We start from the raw sequence: 20,033 nt of genomic DNA, 5'->3' as shown, positions 1-20,033 counted from the left end.
CGAATGTGTAATTTTTTTTCATTGTTCAATAAAAGTTTTTGAGTAGGTATTACATGAAAAGCATACACCTATGTACTGTAGGGAATACAAAATTTGATAAAACAATTTCTACCCCTAGAGCTTACAATTTAATAGTAGAAACAAGAAAACTATATATAACAGAAGACAGACTATGACAAGTGACCGATTTTGGAGTTCATAAGTAGGAACTAAGCAATTCTAGCTAGAATGATCAGAAAAGGTCTCAGGAAAGAAGGACCTGACTTTGGGACTGGGTTCTGATGGGTGGCAATGATTTCCAAAAGCGAACGCAGGAAGGAATTTGGAGGGGAAAGACACAGTTATGTGCAAAGAGGAAGAAGCAGAGAAGTGTAGCGTATGTTTACAAAATGGCAGGGTCCACTTGGCAAAGTAAACCGTTTTAACAGGACGGATGAGAGGAAAGATTGGAAATTTAGATTCAACCAGATCATGAAGAGCTTGGATATCAGGCCAAGAAGTCTAAATTCAGAAAGGAAGTAGCTAATGAAGCTTTTAGAGAAGTGAGCATGTTAAAGAAATTCACAAACAGCAATGTTCAAGGTAAGGATCAAGAAGGATAAACCTGCCCCTTCACAAGCTGGCCCCAGCTCTGACTTTAATTTCATCTTCCACCACTCCTCCAAAATCCCCTTCCCCTGCTCCCACCACCTACTAAGCACCCAGTGCCCCAGCCACACAATGGCCTTTCCAAGAGGCTCTTTCACCTCTCCACGTCTTTGCACGTTTATAATATGGAATGCCCTCTCCATCTGGCAAAATTCTAGGTGTTTTCAAGGCCCATCTCAAATGATCTTTTCCTTTTTAAACCGGTAACAAATGCATGGATACTTCCTACCTTAATGCTCTTATCCTAGCACTCATCACTCTGGAAATCAATGGAGACACACACACGTGTTTCTCGAAGACAGGGACTATTTATTACTGATCTATGTAATCCTAGTACTTCATAACACTTATGCTCAATAAATCAAAAAACCAAACCCACTGCCATCGAGTCAATTTCGACTCACAGCGACCCTATAGGACAGAGTAGAACTGCCCCCATAGGGTTTCCAAGGAGCAGCCAGTGGATTCAAACTCCTGACCTTTTGGTTAGTACCGGAGCTCTTAACCACTGCGCCACCAGGGCTCCGTTCTGTTCAACAGAGTTCCATTTTTTCTCCTGTCACAAAGTCTCTGCATATACCCGACTCTACTAGACTGCTCTTTTCCTTGTTCTTTGCTTACTCATTCTTCATCCCTCATCACAAATGTACTGCCCTGAAGACGCCTCTCTGATCCCAAGACGAAGTCAGGCCTCTCACTGTTACAGCACTATGTACCTTTTCTTCATAGCACTGATAGCAGTTTTAATTTTACTTTCATTTGTGTGATTATTTGATTGTCTGTCTCCCCTACAGGAGCCCTGGTGGCACAATGGTTAAAGTGATAGACTGCTAACCAAAAAGTCGTTGGTTCACAACCACCATCGGCTCTGGGGGAGAAAGCTGTGGCAATCTACTTCCATAGAGATTTACAGCTTTGGAATCCCTATGTGGTCGCTACGAGTTGGAATCAACTTGACAGTAGGGGGCTTTGATCTGGGTCTCCCCTACAGTTCTTCAAGCTCCATAAGATCAGAACCCCTCTCTGCTTTTTGCTCACAAATGGGATCTCCAGCACTTAGCGAAGGTAAGCATGTTAATATGGAACTAAAACAGCTAACTGTGGCTAGAGCCCAGAGATCTGCAGAGAGCACTACTCTGAAGACATACTGCTGACTGGACTATGTGAAATCAGGTGATTAGCCATTCTAAAATCATTTTCTTTATCTGTCAAACTGGATAAAAATAGTACCTATCTTTCAGAGTTGTGAAAATTTAATGGGTGCAAAATGCTTAGCACAGCACCAGGCACCTGCAAGCACTCTATAAAACTTATATGATACTGTTTTATTGTGATTATAATCATTACTACAATACTGACTGGCTATCGCTTAAGGATTCTCTTGTGTTGGCATAACTAAAAGCCTTGACAGAGGGGAGGTATACCAGTGGTTTGGTAGAGAGAGTTACACCTATCAGGAGGTAGGATCAAATGGTGACAAACTGGAATCTATCCCCTGGGATAGGCAGTAGTGGGAACTCAGTGTTAGCAAGCACTTGAATTGCCGATCTTTTGGACCATTATAAATGTCTGCTAATCTGGGGAGGATTCTGGACCAACAGATAATTATAATCTAACTGTATTTTTAAAATTATTCTAGCAGAAGATTGCTTATACACTTAAAATTTTTGTATTACCTTAAATATACTTAGCCCTGGTGGTGCGGTAGTTAAGCGCTTGGCTGGTTCCTGAAAAAGTTAGCAGTTCGAACCCACGAGCTGCTCCATGGAAGAAAGATGTAGCAATCTGCTCCCGTAAAGATTAAAATCCCATTGCCGTCGAGACAGTTTTGAGTCATAGTGACCCTATAGGACAGAGTAGAACTGCCTCATAGGGTTTCCAAAGCTGTAAATCTTTAGCAGCCGAGCACTTTAACCACTGTGCACCAGGGCTCCTTTCTGAAAAGATTAGAGCCTTGGAAACCTTATGGGGGCAGTTCTATTCTGTCCCACAGGGTCGCTGTTAGTCAGAATCAACTCCCTGGCAACTGTCTTACATTTTTATATTCGCCCTGTAAACAAATAATATTTTAAAAGTTCAGTGTATCTTTGGTTGCTTCCATAACTTGTTATGATAATATTTATTTTTAGTATCTTTGAGATTTAAATTATGACTTCTAAAATTCTGTTTAACTGTGAAATTCCAAGCGCTCATTACTTAGTTTTTCAGACTAGGGTTAATGAATATTATAAGGGACTTAACTAAATGCATGTGGAATATAAAACAAAGAAATTCTAGCAAAGATATTCATAGCACAATGAAAGAAACTTGGGCCCTTCAGCAATTTTACATTACAATTTATAATGTTTACTCCACTGAATCCATATTTCATAAACAGTTTCTTTAAGGAAGTAAACAATTAAAAAATGCTTAGATCCATCAAAATCAATTTATTTTCATTGTCTGCCTAATTTATGAATCAGTTTGTGATTTCAAAAGCCTTTTCTAGGCAAAAATATGCTAGACACAAAGATTATCTTTAGATGACAAATGATATATGTAGACTAAAACGTTTCATATATAGTTTCTCTAGAAATTTAGGTAAATATTGCAAATATCAATAATTATGTAGAAATGTTTCATTACTTAACCAATCCATGCTTTTGTTCACAACTCACTCTTTTTTGCAATGTTAGGAAAATCACTGGCCTTTAGAAAAGGTATTAAAAGATTTAACCAAAGCTAACTGAAGAAACTAGGTGAAGGATTGGCTTTGACTTTGCTAATTGCCTAAACAGACAAAGTACACTTCTCTTTTTATAATGGCATTATCCAGCTGCATCAAAAATAAATTGTAAATTTATTTAGAATAATTCTAAAACTATTATTTGTGATTAACCTCTTCTCAACTAACTTTGCTACAAGGGATGACTCTTATTTCTATTAAAGAAAGGCACTTTCTGCTGAGTGATTCCTTTTGCCTGGTTATCTCTTGAGCTAGGGCCTCCAGCTTCCTTCCCCAAATGGGGTAAGGGGAAGAGAAAAAAAGGGGAGAGAGAGACAACTTAGGAAGGCCCACGTGGGAAAAAAAAGTAATAACTACTGGTGGCAGCTCAAATTATAATGAGAATAATTTGGGGGCAGCATAATCCATTAATAATTTCTTTTTTCAATTTACAGCGGAAAATTTAAAAATATGAATCAAAATAATGAATTACATCCTATTAAAATCCCACTCTGAAAACATTATTCAATGCCTTATGAGATTTCAAAAAAAATTGTTTGGGTTTTGTAAATTTGGGTAATTGAATATATGTACAACACCGACTCTCCTACAAAATTTTGGATTCTCTTTAAGGATATTAATGGTTTAAGAGTAAGATACTTTTAAAAGTAAAAGCAGAGAAGATGGAAAGGAGTCACTAATTAACAAATATGACAATTTTTCAAGAATCATTTATGATACTTTATTATCAGAATATCTTTAAAAAATAAACACCCAACTCCAAACTAAAAGATGAAACTAAAACAAATGTGCACATTTACTTGGTCCTTATTATGGACTGACTTATGCCCCCCCCCCCGCCCCGGCCATATGTGTGTTCTAAATCCTAACTTCTATGCCTGTGGTTATAATTCCATTTGGGAATGGGTTGTGTTTGTTATATTCATGAGGCAGGATTAGTGTAGGGTGTATTTTGAATCAATCTCTTTTGAGATATAAGATACTGAACAAGCAAGCAGGAGAAATGGGGTAAGACAGACACCTGGACACACGGAGATCTCCAAAGAACCAGGAAGCAGAAGCTGAAGAGACAAGGACCCTCCTCCAGAGCCTAGAGAAAGAGAAAGCCCTCCCATAGAGGTAGTGCTCTGAATTCGGACTTCTAGCCTCCTATACTGTGAGAAAATAAATTTGTTAAAGCCATCGACTCTGTTATAGCCTCAAAAATTCTTTCTCATTTGTTACTAAGTTTAATTTAGGAGGAAAAAAAAAAAATCCAGCATCCAAATCATCTATGAACCTTATATTTACAAAAAAACCCACCAAACCCATTGCCGGGGCTCGATTCCGATTCACACAGATCTTAACAGGGCGGAGCAGAACTGCCCCATAGAGTTTCCAAAGCTGTAGCATTTATGGAAAGGAGTCCTGGTGCTGCAGTGGTTAAAGTGCTCGGCCACTAACCGAAAGGTCAGCATTAGAACCCACCAGCCACTCTGCGGGAGAAAGATAGGACAGTCCACTTCGGTAAAGATTTACAGCCTTGGAAACCCTATGGGGCAGTTCTACTCTGTCCTATAGGGTCACTATGAGTCAGAATTGACAGCAGTGGGTTGGGTTGATTTTGGAATCTTTACAGAAGCCCACTGCCACATCTTCTTCTCCCGCTGAGCAGCTGGTGGGTTTGAACCACTGAACACGCTTTTAACCACTGCGCCACCAGGGCTCCTTCCTTATATTTACAATAACCCAAATACAGGTAAGTAGCAATACCCAAATGGTGTTATTCCTTGGGTGAGCCTTGTACTTTTGACTAAATATGAAGACACTTTAAGCCAAATAAATTCATGTAAAAAAACGACTTTTCTCCACACAATTATAAAGGAGAAAACACATTTTCATTGTTTAATATTAAACTTTGTTAAGGTAAAAAAAAAAAAAAAAAAAAGCATGTGGTAAACACACATACAAAAAACTCAAGTAGCAATATTTTTTAAGTAGGCTTTTGTTAATCTTTTTATTTTCAAACTCACAGTGGCACTAGGATACCAAATGGATTGTTTCAACAATAAATGTCAGCACTGGAGTTCAAATGCTTAGTAATAGACTGTTAGTGTTTTATGAATACCTTTCTAGCCAAATGGTAAGTGAAGGGAGATCACAGATTTGCAAACGTTTTTTAAAAGTAAAATTTCAGTGACAATTTAAACACTAATGAAAATATCAATAAAATTTAATTAACTAAACAAAGCTGAAACCTTCAATTGTAAAGGATGTACCAAATAAATCACTTAGTATAAAATCTGATGCCAATGAAAGCAAAGACCAGTGCGTTAATTACAGACTTCACATTAGATCCTAATTTTTGAAAAGTTGAATAGTTGATAAGCTAATAACCCACTATTGTTCACAGAATCTTAATGTAGCCATTCTACATACCTCCATAAATCTTTTATTTAACTTTGAAATGTAAGAAAACCTATAATTTAACACATTATTAAAAATTAAATGATGATTCCATTTCTCTCATATTCATCCTAAGAAAGGACCAAAAGGTATTTACAAATCTCATTAACCAGGTTATCTTGGATTGATTGCAAAATCATAGGATCAAATATCATTGTCCTGTAAGATCTGCAAGACTATGAAAATGTAATGAACAAGGTTATTTTACATAAAATGTAATGGAGCATCTTGTTGAAATAAGTAAATACTTTAAATAAAAATGTATAGTAAATAAAACAGTATGCTTATTAGAAGTTTCTTAAAAGTACTCATTTGCATGGGTATATCATGTATCAAAGAATATTATGTTTTAAAAATCAATGAGAAAGTATACTTCTTCTGAAACTATCATCGTTTCAAATATTTTATTTGGGAGTAGCTATATTGTTTACTAAGATAAAAGTTAAATGTTTGAAAACTAATTTAAGAGCAAATTAAAAACAACTTCAAAGAATAAAATATTTAATGGTTCGTAGTAAATTATAACAGTATTATTAAATCACCGCATCAGAACTAAATATCCAACATTTATCCTCATGTTATCTAACTGCATAAAGAAATGTTACTCCATTGATAACAATATTTTAAGAGTGATGGGCTTTTCTCCCAAACAGCTAGCTACACTATGCTTATTATGGGAGGTAGAAGAGAAGAGAGGCCAGAAAGATATCCAATTAATTCCTTCTTACGAGGTTCCATAACACACTTTTTTCTAACAGCAATTCTCCCTTGCTAAAGTCATTCCTAACTACATCCCTACCATGTGAGTTCTGAGAAATAAGCTACAGTTCAGAAACCTCAAATGATGCTATAATTGATAGAAAAAATAAGCACACTAAGAAACGATCAGTCGTGTAAATAAAAAGATTAGTCCTGTTTATATTTAAAATCTATTTAATAATAAACTTTTTTGGTTTCCTAAAAAGACAATAGCATAAACGTAAAATAAGGTGTAGTTGTTCAAAACAAGTACTTTATTTTAATGCATAAAACATACGAATTACGTAAGAGGCGTATTTCAAGAAATATTTCATGTAAGTGTAAAACTTCGATTTCATTCTGAGATTCACTTCAACCCTATCTGTGACTACCTAAAAGGGAAGTCACATGACTTGAGCAATGAAAGAGAAAGAACAGTTTTCTTTCCTTTTCTTTCTACAGGAAGAAACAAAAGCTCGGTATTAGCTATCCAAGGCCAATGGGTAAGGGCCTGCAAGCCAAAAAGCTGTAATGGATTGAGGTCAATCTTAACTGGAGCCCACTTTAACCTTCTGAAAGCATCAAAAATGTGAAAAATGCAACCAGCACTTACACAAAATAACAAGCATTTAATGTAAGTTTGGTTTGACAACTAGAAAATTCTGTAGGGACATTATTCAGTTTATAAACAATGTTGCTGCTTTTGTTGGGGTAAAATCACCTAACTGTGATCCCATACATAGATATACACACACCATCCCCCACCAGCACTGAGGTACTTCACAAGCCTCTTGAATAAATAGGAGTATCCAATGTCTAGGGTGATGGGTGGTCCTGAGGTCCTGAACCAGAGCTGTATACTTTTAGAGGATGCTGAGATAAGAACAAAGTGTTTTGTGTTTGTGTAAAGCTGGGTCCCAATTTAAAGGCTTTACACCATTATTGGTACAGCTCATAAACTTGTGCTATTACTGATTCAGGCAAGTTTTAAGCATCAGCATGAAGGCTGGAAATTAAACACATCAAAATAAAATACTTCTGGGCTTTTATAGATCTGATTCAAATTAACTAATTCAATTTACTTTAAAACTGATTACTGCATTTAAAAGGTGTAAAAAAAATCTCAGCCTGATAGAGAACGCCACACTTTGCCTACCAACAAGATACATTTAAAGGTCATAAGAAATAATATGTATTTAAATAAAACTATCTACATCAAGTAAACTGAAATGCAATGAAAAAAATTCTAAAGATAATGAAATTAGTCCATGTGGAGTCACAATCAAACATCAGTTTAAAGCCTTATACTCCAGGCTTTATTATAAGTCTAGTAAAAAGAGAATTTTTACAAAGCAGAAAGTAGGATTTACAAGTGGCCAAGGAAAAGATAAGCAATGAATAGTTCTGACCCTGGCTTCTCTGGCTTGATCAAGTGGGTCTGCAACCTGAGCCAAAGGGCGCAAATTCCTCACTATTCAAAATTCTTCAATGGCTTGGGGGAGGAAACAGTGAAAGGGGCAAACACGCAAATCCAACTGCCCCTTGATTTAGTGTTCAACTAAAATTTTTCATTAGAGGGTTAAAAACGTGAAGCCAATCCTGTGATTAAATTTCTGACTCACAGTTTAACCAACTCTAACAAAATTTTTTTCCTTGTTACAACTGGAAAAGATTAATTCATTTCTTGTCTCTTTAAATGTATGGCTTAACCTGAACTCTGTTAGGTATGTGTCTCTTAATATTTATTCTACTTGAAGAAGTTGCTAAAAAGTAGAATTAGTTTCCAAGCACTAGTGTTTCCATATTGTAGGCAAAACCATGTATTATTAAAATCATACCTCGGGAAAAAAAGATGATATAATTCATTCCAAACTTTACAATCTATCAATGGTATATTAAGCGCTTAAAGTGACAGATATATTCTTTGTCGTAAGATTTTTGCTATATATCTAGCTAAGGATAAAGATAATCTATGTGAATAGAAAAAAATGTTAAGACAAAAGAATGTAGGCATTACAGAATCTGGAAAACATTCTACCCACTATCAGTAATGGCCTAGGAATTGCTTACAAAGCTTAAGAAAAGGGTCATAAACAAATCCTGGCCAAAATAAAACTAATCTGAAATTTACATCAATTCTTTATATCATATAGCACAATAAAACTGAACAGAAATCTTAGAGTGATTAGCAAATGTACAAGATTTTAAAATAGAAGCCAACTTTAAGATTAACAAAAGTAATAAATACATTTAGTGGGTTTTGATTTTAAAAATTGAGCTATTGTAACAAAAAATGTAAATCAGCAGCTCAAAATTAAGTATGTTATTAATAGCACAATAAAATAATATGATTCTAAGTACTGGCAAAGATAGCTTCTCATGAAATGTGAAAATCATATATTTCAAGACTATTGGGAAAATCATTATATTTAGCTCATAATTTTAAAACTGATTTATTTTTAAATTTTAGTTATCCCTAAATTAAATTGGTAGAGGTTGTTTATAGTTAGACTTTGTATGAAAGTGGACAGCACAGAGGAAAATGATACTTTCCTTTCATACCTTGTATGAAAGAAATGAAAATTAATTGGAAAAAATTTCATCAAGAAGTTTGCTAAAAGAAAGTAGACAAAAAATATAGCAAGCTGGAGAAATGAGCCCTGAAATCTACCATCTGCAGTGCTTTACACTTAGTACATGATCAATAAAAATTACCTGAATAAATTACTGAACCAAAAGTTTTTCTAAAGTAACCATTTTCTTAAACGTTAATACTTTTCCATAACAATAATACATCTTGTCGATTTACACTTTTAAGAATTGTACAAAAACCTATTTGAGACATAAACTCAATAAATTTCAGGCAAAAAACATGAATATCAATAAGCCCTAATTATGCCCTTTAGGTAGCAGTAAACTTATATAAAACTGTTGTATAAGGATGAATGACGTTAAGACTGAAGATTAGGAAAATGTATACTAATTAATCTCTTTCACAAACAGAAACTATAGATGTAAAGGTTATTTCCATACTAGGCATAAATAACTAAAGAGAGACAAACTAACAAAAACCATGAAAATAAATGTGGCCCATATTTGATAAAGGATAATGAATTGTAGCCTATGTCTAATGAAACCAAGTTAAAGGGAACAGGAGCAGTTAACCAGTTAAAATGACATATCAATAACCAAACATGACAACTGAGTCTCTTTTCTTCAAGGGTGGGAGTAGGGAGAGGGACTGACTACAAATGGACACAAGGAACTTTTGGGAGTGATGAAAATATTCCATATCATGATTGTGGTGGTGGTTGCACAATTTTTCAAAACTCATCCAACTGTACAGTTAAATTTAGTGAATTTTATTGTATGTAAATTATATCTCAATAAAGCCAACAAGGCAAAAAATAAATGACATCAGCTAAATATCTTTTTAAAATTATTATAACCATTTACGTGGTGAAAGTATTAATAAAAATATAATGCTTAAAATAAAGATTAACAGTTTTTACATTATTTTCATGTATGTTACCTCAACTGACCCTTACTACAACCCTCTAAAATAGGGAGGAAAGATATTATTGACTACATTTTACACATGAGAGCACTGAGGCTTCTAGGATGTGTAACTTGCCGAAAATCTGAAACTTACCAAAGTGGCAGAGCTAAACCCAAATTGTCTTGTCTTTCCAATGTTTTTTTACCTCATTGTACAACACTACCTCTCCTATGTAACTATGAACAACAAACATTTCTTAAGTCTTTACTATCTTCCAAGGTCTGTATTCAAGCTTTACATGTGTAATAGCATTTAATCCTCAGAATAATCCTATATAAGGTGGGTACCAGCTTTGTCCCCTGAGACATTGACAAAGTAACTTACTTCCCCTATGAAGTAAGTAATAAACTGTGATTTGAACACAAATCTATCTGATCAGTCTATACTACATTGTACTATCTTGAAGAGATTAAATTATTAATACAATATAACAATATGTATTAAGTTATCACAGCAGATCTATTTTAAATACTTTTTCTCTAGCTTATGTGAAGACTATACAGAAGCTGGATATGTACACCTGAATACACAGGTCAAATCTCATGGTAAACAAACTATTAAAACAAAAATATCTGTATAATGAAATTATTTCCAAGCCTCATTTTATAGTCTAATATTTTAAACAATATTCTATACCAAGAAGTCTAAATTCACTGTAATGGGAAGCTATTAATATCCTACAAATTCATTTTTTTCAATTTTAAAGAAAGGACATAAAAGAGATACCAATTTTATTTTCCAAATACCACTGAATATAGCTTAACCATGTTTTTTGTTGTTGTGTTTTGTTTTTGTTCTTGTTTTTGGTGACAAAGAGCTGTTTACATTTTCATTTATTTATTCAACACACATTTGCTAGGCAGTTGATATAACATTATCTCTACTCTTCACAACAACCTAGAAAGATAGGTATTGTTACTCCAGTTTACAATTGATCATAGAAGGAAATATAAGACCAAGTCTATCAGTTATCTGTAAATCCTATAAGACATTTTCAATTGTCAAGTATTTAGATATTGGGGGAAAAAGCAATTATCAGACTGTGTTCTAATTTATGCTAGATAAAAGGTAAGATGAATCCTGATTTATCAAAACGCAACATAACACTTTTTACTTACTTGATGGAATACTCATTAAAAGATTATTTCTAAATGTACCTCACTGACCTACAATGTACTTTCTTGAACATATTATTATCAGTGTTTCTGATATTAGAAGATATTATAATCATATTATTTTAAATAAATAGAAATAATTTAAGTCTCTTATGAACTATGTATATTTAATACCATCATCTAAAACAAGCTGAACCTTCTGTACTTAAAATTCAGGAAGAAATATCTCAAGGTGTAAACAATTGCTAGTAATAAAATAATTGGTTTATTTATTGAGTATCTGGTTACAAATTAAGTCTACAGAATACGACATTTAAGGTAAAAAAAATTCCAACTTAACTGGTCAAAAATATGAGTATTAGTCTTTAAAACTTTATTGTAAAACAATTTTCATTGTATTTATTATGGTTATACTTGGATTAGAAATACAAATACAGTACACCATATGTTTAACTATCAAGTTTTTGCTTAATCGCAATACTAAAAGAACTGCTTAATAAATATAAAATCATCTGTAAACATGTATATAAAATCTGAATAGGAAGAATTAAACTAAATTCAAATAATACGGGCTCGTTGCTATACACACCAACGAAATTTAAAATGAAGGACTCAATTCTTATTCTACCATGTTGAGTGCAGCTATCAAAGAAGTTTTTAACCAACTCTGGTGAATCTTATGAAACCCAAGAACTCTGGGATGAGTTAAAAGTAAGTTAAAGATGTTAAGCTTAGTATTTATAAGTAGTCTGTCATGTCTTTAATATTTATTTAAAAAACAATTTTTTGATTTATTGCCTTCATTTGTTGTGGAAAAAAAAGAAAAATTAAAAATAAGAATAAATATTTCAAAGAATTGTAATAATCTGTAAAACATGTCAACAACATATCATAAGATGGGGAGGGAAGACTATGTCTTAGGTATGTACCTAATGCACATTTCGAGTTTAAACTGGATGACAATTAGAACCTCTTTTTAGAAGTTAAGTACACAAAGTACACAAAGAAGAGTTTGGAAAACACACCATCATTTGAAAATCAGAAGGAGTATCCAACATCTTTAGGGCTAGGATTAAAGTCTTAGAAATTTTTTGTTTAAATGGCTGTGGATGTGACATTATGATGAAACAGCTTTAAAGTGTTTGGTTTTGGCCTTCCTCAGAATTGGTCAACTAGGCGAATCATCTTGAAAATATGGTAGCCTAGGAACTATTTTCAAATTATTAAAATATATAACTCAACTTTACAAAAAAAAAGGAAGTTATATGATCACATGTTAACATTTCCAAGATTTCTCCTTCTATGGCCAAATAAGTTTTGAAACTGACACTTTAAATTGCCCAAAGCCTAATTTTAATTACACTGATTCTGAATGCAAAAAATATGGAAAATGTTTTCATGTTAAACTACGTGACAAAAGTGGACATGGATAGTAAAGTGGTGATGAAATAATATGAAAAGCCATTAAATATATGAACATATTGGAGTGAATCTGTTTTCATAAATTGTTCAATTAATGTTGAAAACTTTGAGGCATGATTTCTATGCTACATCAATTGATTAAAATGTCTATAATAATTACTTAAAGTTTTCAGAGATTTAAATATTAGTCATCTCCAAATGCTTCTCATACCCCATACTGCTAATAATAATCCTTTCAAATTATCTCAGTTATAATACTGGCACAGTGGTTAAAGCACTGGGCTGCTAATCAAAACGTCAGTGGTTTGAACCCACCAGCCACTACACGGGAGAAAGATCTGGCAGTTTGCTTCCATAAAGATTTACACCCCTGCAAACCCTATAGGGCAGTTCTGCTCTGTCCTTTATGGTTGCTATTAGTTGGAATCAACTTGATGACAACGGGTTAACGGGTTATAATACATTATTTTTATTTCTTGTTTCTACTATTCATTGAGATGTTTTCTAAGCAAAGCAAAAATAGCAACATAAAATATACAAAATATTTGTAATATGGAAGTTTGTATTATCCATAAACATCAAAATATAAATAAAAATAAAGAGCCTAACAAGAAAATGTCAATACATAAAAGAGAAAAGATTTCAAAACCAAATTATTAATAAATATTTGAGCCTGCTGCATAATTGTAGTTAAATTGCAGTCATTTTGAGATTATTCTTCCCCTCTGGAAAAAATATACTTCTATAAACTATGAAATAAAGGAAATACATTTATGTTGAAAATTCTCTGTATCATATTTGACAGCAAAGAATTCCAAACATGTCTAAAACCAACATATGAAAAAATAATTATTGTGCAAATGAACGGAGGAGAGGGCAATAAAGAGAATGGATTTATTCCTCCCCTAAATAAAAGAAAGCCAAATGGTCATTTTATCTTATTAGGAGAAATAATGACTTTGGAAATAAATATCAAAATCTAAATAAAGAAAAACTTACATGATAACAAACATCAAGAGGTAGTTATTGGGTAACACTGCCTTTTTCCAAACTAAATCTAATACGTAATTACTATGCAATGCACCTAAAACCAAAAAAACCAAACCCGTTGCTATCGAGTAGATTCCGACTCATTGAGACACCCCTAAGGTATCACCAAATACTTAAGGCCTATATGGAGTTCTAGGGGCAAAACAGTTAAGAGCTACAGCTGCTTACCAAAAGACTGGCAGTTCGAATCCACCAGTTGCTCCTTGGAAACCCTATTGGGCAGTTCTCTGTTCTACAGGGTCGCTACGAGTCGGAATTGAGTCAACAACAACAGGTTTGCTTTTTTCGTTTACTGGCAGCATATAATATTTCAAAAAGTTCCAAAGAGTTACATAACTTCTTCAGGTTGGTTACATATACACATAAGTGTGATGCTCTTATTTCAATTGAGAAAAAATCTCTGGTGTGCTTTGGATCCTTTAGAAATTCCAAAAAACTTCTCCTACTTAAAAACTAACTCATAATTTTTAAATTTCTGTTAAATATTTTAAGGTACATTTCAAAACAGTGACGTGTCACAAAATTCGCAACTATGATATTTATATCTTTTTATTTTATTTAAAATAAACTATTCATTATTGAAGACGAGATCAATGTTTTACAATAAACATAGGTCAATTGGTCATATTACCAATCCACAAAAATATGATCATTTAATTCACAAGTTTACAATAGAAGATCAAATGAAGATAGTTATTTTAAACCACCAATGATCACACATTAGCCTCAGACACTAGCATCTCATTGAAAAAGTACAGTGCCTAGGCATGTGTTTCTTTCTGAGGAGTTTATGACATCATAGAAATAAAAGAAAAAGCTGTATTGTTTTCCTGCAAACAAATTTTATGTAACTATAAATGTATAGCTCTATTTTTAAAAAATACATAAATATCCTCTTCATTTCACAGCAAATGAAGTATTTTTGATGTGCATTGTTTACAATTACATTTATAAAAGAAGACAAAAAATCCAGGGTGTCATTGCATGAATTTTTAAATATGATTTTAAAGAAACTAAAACCATTTATTTATTTCCCCAAATATATATTATTAGACACATGTTTCAGAATACTTAAAAAAAATCCAATACATAAGTACTTCTGAACACAATAAAACTACAGCATATGTTTAAAATAGTTTTAGTCGATACTGGTACAATGAAACATTTAAAATGTTATATTATCTACAATGCACATACTTTTATAACAAAATAGTATATACATGTAATAGATGAAAAAAATCAAACATAACTTATATACAAACCCTGGTTATGCTTTAAAAAATGCTGGCACAGCAAAAAAATAACAGCTAAAATAATAATTTTTTAAATTTTTATGAAATGGTTCTGAATTCTGACTTGAATTCTAACTTGAACCTGTAAGTGATACACACATGATACCTGTACACATCATTTATGACCATCTAACTGGTATGCATAGTGGCGTGGCTAAAATTCCTACCTTCTTCAAAGCAATTACTCATGTGGTTTATACAAAATTTATATAAATCAAAATATCAGATAGAAAATTCTTTAAGTAGGAATCAAAGTCAAGAAGCAAAGAATAAAGCAACTAATACTTAAGTTTTACCTAGAAATAAACTGAGACATATTTCAAAAAGCAAATGCTGCAATCATCAAAAAAATTCCCTAAAATGTCATTTTCTAAATTTAAATTTAAATATTATCACCAACCTGGTTTTTTACATGCCCTCCAAAATGCTAACACTTAATTTTATTGACTGTTTACATTATTCGCCTAAAGAATGTATCTAGATATATTCTTCTTAAGAATATAAATATATATATTTTAAAAGAATTTTTATCACATACATCATTTCAATACTGTCCTTTTAGGAAATATATGGTGTGTAACAGAAGATTAAAACAAGTCTAATATTAACAATTTGGATACTCCAGAAACTGTTAGCTGTCTATTTAAAAAAACCTTTTCCAGCAATATTGCTTTTTTTAATTTAGTGGATGCAGCATGTTTATCAACATATAATCATTAAATAGCTTAAATTTGGATGGCTCATGGTTCTAAACATACTCTTTTGAAAAATAAAATGTTTAATATTTAAATATTTTAAAAGGTAAACACAGAAAAACAAATTATACCAAGGTGTGATCAGACAAAGAAGAAGAGGGCTATTTTTTTTTTCATTCATCTATAAAACAAATTTATGAGATCGTAAAGTACAATTTAACAACCTAAAGAAGGTTCAAAGGGGGGAACCAAGAGCCTGAGAGAAAATGGATTTGTCAATGATTTCAGTCATTCAGTCTTGGGAGGAAAAAGCAGAAAATGTGGCTTCATTTTGCAATATAAAGTAGGAGGCATAAAATCCAGTAGCCTGTATGTGGACTTCTATTTACGTATTTAAACCCTGTTTCAATTCACAGATTAAGCTGATCCTTCCACAAGTAAACAGCCAATAATGATGGCCAGGCCTTTAGGAAAGGAAAACAGACACCACACAGCAAGGTCAGGAAGCCACTAAGCACCAGAGAACAACAGATCAAAACCGAATGGTTTCGTATGTTTCTATTGTTTATATATTTAATTTGAAGACGGTATTCCTTGGGGCGAAACAGGGTAAATATTGCCAGGAACATGCAACATGGTATCAAACAAATTACATAATTTTCATGCAAATATACCAAGCATTTCCGGCATGTATCAGTCAACTTGGACCATTAACAGCCACTCATTCTTTTTAACTTAAGACGTCAAGCCAAAATAAACCTCTTTAATTCTATACACTCTTATTTCTATCTATGAATTCATTACGGATAATTTATATTTCTTTAACTACTTTCGATGAAACAATCAAGCTTGCAAACTCTAAATATCTTTTTACTATAAAGAGATTAAGCAACTGAGAGGAGTGAATGGGGAAGAGGCATTAATTTCTTTTCTCCTGAGTAAAATTTTGAAAATGGGAAGCAATGACATTCTGTTTGGTATTTAAGAATCTTTAAAAACTACAACACGATATAAACAACGGTGGAAATTTACCCCAAGTAACCGACCGGCACATTTTAAACACACAAACTAGAGCAGCCTCTGGCCACATTTTTTTTTTTTTTTTTTTTTTTAAGTTCAGTCTCTTAAAGAGACAGTATCCTTGGACCTATGCCTTACAGGAAGCAAGCACATTGCTAAAATGTTTGATTACCAAGTATCCACTCTCATGTTTTTCCAAAACCATACTAGCCAACAGTGATCTACTTTATTTTACCTGTAAAATCAAATTATTTTTATTTGGATCTACAAATGACTATAGGGCAGGCAGAGATTAAACAGTAGGAGTTACTCTCACTAGTGGTATCCAACACTATATAAGGGGAAGAATACATTTCTTGTAACAGCAAACTGTTTTAGTTGTTTTTTTTTTTTTAACCTTAAAATGATCACTGTTTCTTCATTCATTCATCAGGTATAGGAGACAAAGTATATTGCAACGATAACACCGGAAGCTACACTACCACATTTTCGTTACTGAATGAAGAGGGGGAAATGCTATTAAGTTACCCAGCATCCAAGTAGTGAAATTTCAAAGATTTCATTTGCTATTTAGGAAAAGATTATCTAGGAAGGGGCCCATGTGAACCCTAAAAACTGGATTAACTCATGATTTTAAGATTGTGTCTTTCAGTGTAGCTAAGGGCTTATTATTGTACATCCATTGACAAATACTGATCAACGACTTCACATGGAAAAAGGTGAAGAGGAAAAAAAAGTTTGGCTTACTTGGTGCACAAATACATCGACTGGAATATCCAAGGGGCTTCCCTCTCGGTTTATCATGGAGATAAAACCAAATCCCATTCGCACATTGAACCACTTACAGTGGCCAGTTCCGTGCAAAACGTGGGATTCCTCCTCTGCCTGCTCTGGCAGCTTCCCGGGCTCTTCTCCTCCACCTTTGCTTGCCCCGCCTGAGATAGAACCGGACAAAAAAAAAGTCAATTAGTCTGTATTCCTATAATGTGTTTATTGAAAAAGACAAAAAAAATTGCTTGGGAAGGGGGTAGAATAGAAAAAAAAAAACAAAACCGTTACTAAATGACTTGATTATTTTCTTCTCCAGAAAATATTTTTTTGAAAATAAGGAAGCAGGCGATGGGTGTGCCAAACTGTTCTATTGATCCCATCAACTTCCACGTTTCTGTACATACGTGTACTTTTTCATTTAACTCCATTTTCAGGTACATATTACAGTATAGCATGCGATACTTTACTTGCATATTGCTGATTTAACACTGATCCCATTTACAAAGAGTAATTTTCAGCGAAACTATTCTCTCCGGCGGGCACGAGGAGGAAAGAGAAATCGTGAAGATGGTTACAACTACTAGTTAATGCATATGCTGCAGCAGCGAATCCAGGGTTATTTGCAATGTGCTTTCCCCTCCCCCCAATAACTTTCAATTAAAGTTAGGGTGGAGTGGGGGAGGGGGCAGGTGTATAAAAGTTTTCTTGGCTCACTAACTGAAACTGCGCTTAATCACACTCAAACAATTCAAACAATAGCCCCCTGAAAGCTTTTCAAGTAGTGAATCACTGTGGGCGGTACAAAACATTTTTGGAGATCTATAACAATAGGTTTGCAGAAAGCCCCATTGCGCGATGGGGGGTGGGGGTAATGCCCAGTATTGGGGTAAAAGAGGAAGGGGGGGACCGGCAAAGAAGGGTGGGAGAGGGGGAGGGGGGGAAAGGAAGAGAGAAAATCAGAGTAAAACAATAGAAAAGAAAATTAACCTTCGGCCATGTTGCCCCGCCGGCCCTCTGCTCCAAACTCGTCAGATGGAAACTTTCCCTTTGGAACGGAGTGATCTTCTGCATCAATCTAACATCTTGATTTTGTGCGATCACAAATTTAGCTCGCATGGTCTTATGTGCTTTCCCTCTTTTGATTTTTTTCTCTTCTCTCTCCTTCAGTTTCTGGCCCCCTGAGCACACGTGACTTTGTCAATTACATGCTTTCTTGCTACTAATTTCACCTCGGATCCTTAAGGGGCTGGCAAGAGGAAGAGATAACCAATCGCCATTTCATCTATGCTGACATCAAAATAATTTATGAATGAACAAGAAAAACTCTAACATGTTATCTAAAGACAATTTGGGACGCTTCTTTACGATAAATCAGAATGCTGATTTCGTGCTTTTACTTAAACACAATGGAGGGTTCTTGTGAATCGTCGGTTTAGAAAAGCGGCAGTCATATATGTGCACACGCGTGCCTTACACACAAGCCTGTCTAAATAATCTCGTTTAAGAAAAAAGTCATTTAAATAAAGCAACCGATGTTACGTGGTTTTTTCCCCTAAGAATTCAGCTGCACACTAGCAGTAAACCTGCTTGGGACGCTGATTTCATATTTAGTTCGCGTCTGAGAGGAAAATATATAATTTACAAAAGATCTAATTAAACCTAATTGCATCCCCATGAAACTTTTAGATAATGATTAACATACACCTACAAAAACGTAAAAGCACACAATTATCTGATTGTGCCCTGAAATTTTTCAAATTTAAAATAAAACCCTAGTGGAAAATTACTATCACCTTCATGTAGTCAAATTGTGTTTAGGTTTATCATTTCGGAACATTTTGGAGGGGGTTGGTGAGGAATTGTACTTCACAGGTTTCTCCGCCATCTCTTTCCGGGGGAGGAGATGTGATTAATGACTTCCTAAATAACAGCCCAGTTTTCCAGCCTAACATAGAGTGAACCTCAATCAGTGGCGATTGTTCCCCAACAGCAAGACAACGTAGGGCAGGGAGGGGGAGGGGAGCGCCAGGCAGGGGAGGTGAAGAGGAGCGGCCAGGAGAGGCGGCTGTTGAGAGCCAGAGAAAGAGATGGTGGAGAAAAAGCAGGCGCGAGCTAGGGGTGGGGGAGAGGAAGAAAGAGGGGTAAGTCGGAGGAAAAGGTAAATTCATAACGTATTGACTGGACCCTGACATTGCAAAAGTCCATTATCGGCGGCTAGAAAAGTCGAATAAACGAAAATTTAATAACGGATTAGGTTTCTACCATCCCTCGCGCGGCCCGCCCCCACTTGCAAAATGCTTGCCCTTTACCTTTCAAATTGGTTCACTTATTCTAACGATTGTTGATTTCTAGATGCTGATGCCAATATTACCGCCCTCATCGAATACTACAGTGAACAGTATAGTTTTAAAAAACGCTTTATTTCCACATTTATTTCCTTTAAAATATAAAATATCACCCGTTTTGAAATATTAAAACGCACCACCATTCTTCCCCCACCCCACCCCCCATTTTCTTAAACAAGCAGTTTACAGAGAAACTACAGATACCACT

At 34.2% G+C, this 20,033-nt stretch overlaps 1 protein-coding gene across 2 annotated transcripts in view; it reads right to left on the bottom strand.

Moving 5' to 3' along the window:
* LIN28B (lin-28 homolog B) overlaps positions 1-18,477 on the bottom strand; it is a 143,061-nt gene extending 124,584 nt beyond the window's left edge. Inside the window, exons 1-2 of one of the 2 annotated variants that reach the window (XM_004372425.1) lie at positions 18,468-18,477; positions 17,457-17,644 (exon numbers count right to left, since the gene is read on the bottom strand). In XM_004372425.1, coding sequence (XP_004372482.1) covers positions 17,457-17,644; positions 18,468-18,477 — 198 coding nt within the window. Of the gene's footprint in view, positions 1-17,456; positions 17,645-17,947; positions 17,979-18,467 lie in introns of those variants that run through there. The other variant, XM_012554427.1, reaches the window with a different exon arrangement.
* Positions 18,478-20,033: the final 1,556 nt, after the last annotated feature.

The sequence above is a fragment of the Trichechus manatus genome, unplaced genomic scaffold (genome assembly GCF_000243295.1).
Source record: "Trichechus manatus latirostris isolate Lorelei unplaced genomic scaffold, TriManLat1.0 scaffold00017, whole genome shotgun sequence".
Lineage (NCBI taxonomy): Eukaryota > Metazoa > Chordata > Mammalia > Sirenia > Trichechidae > Trichechus > Trichechus manatus.
This window is presented reverse-complemented; position numbering and strand designations above follow the sequence as displayed.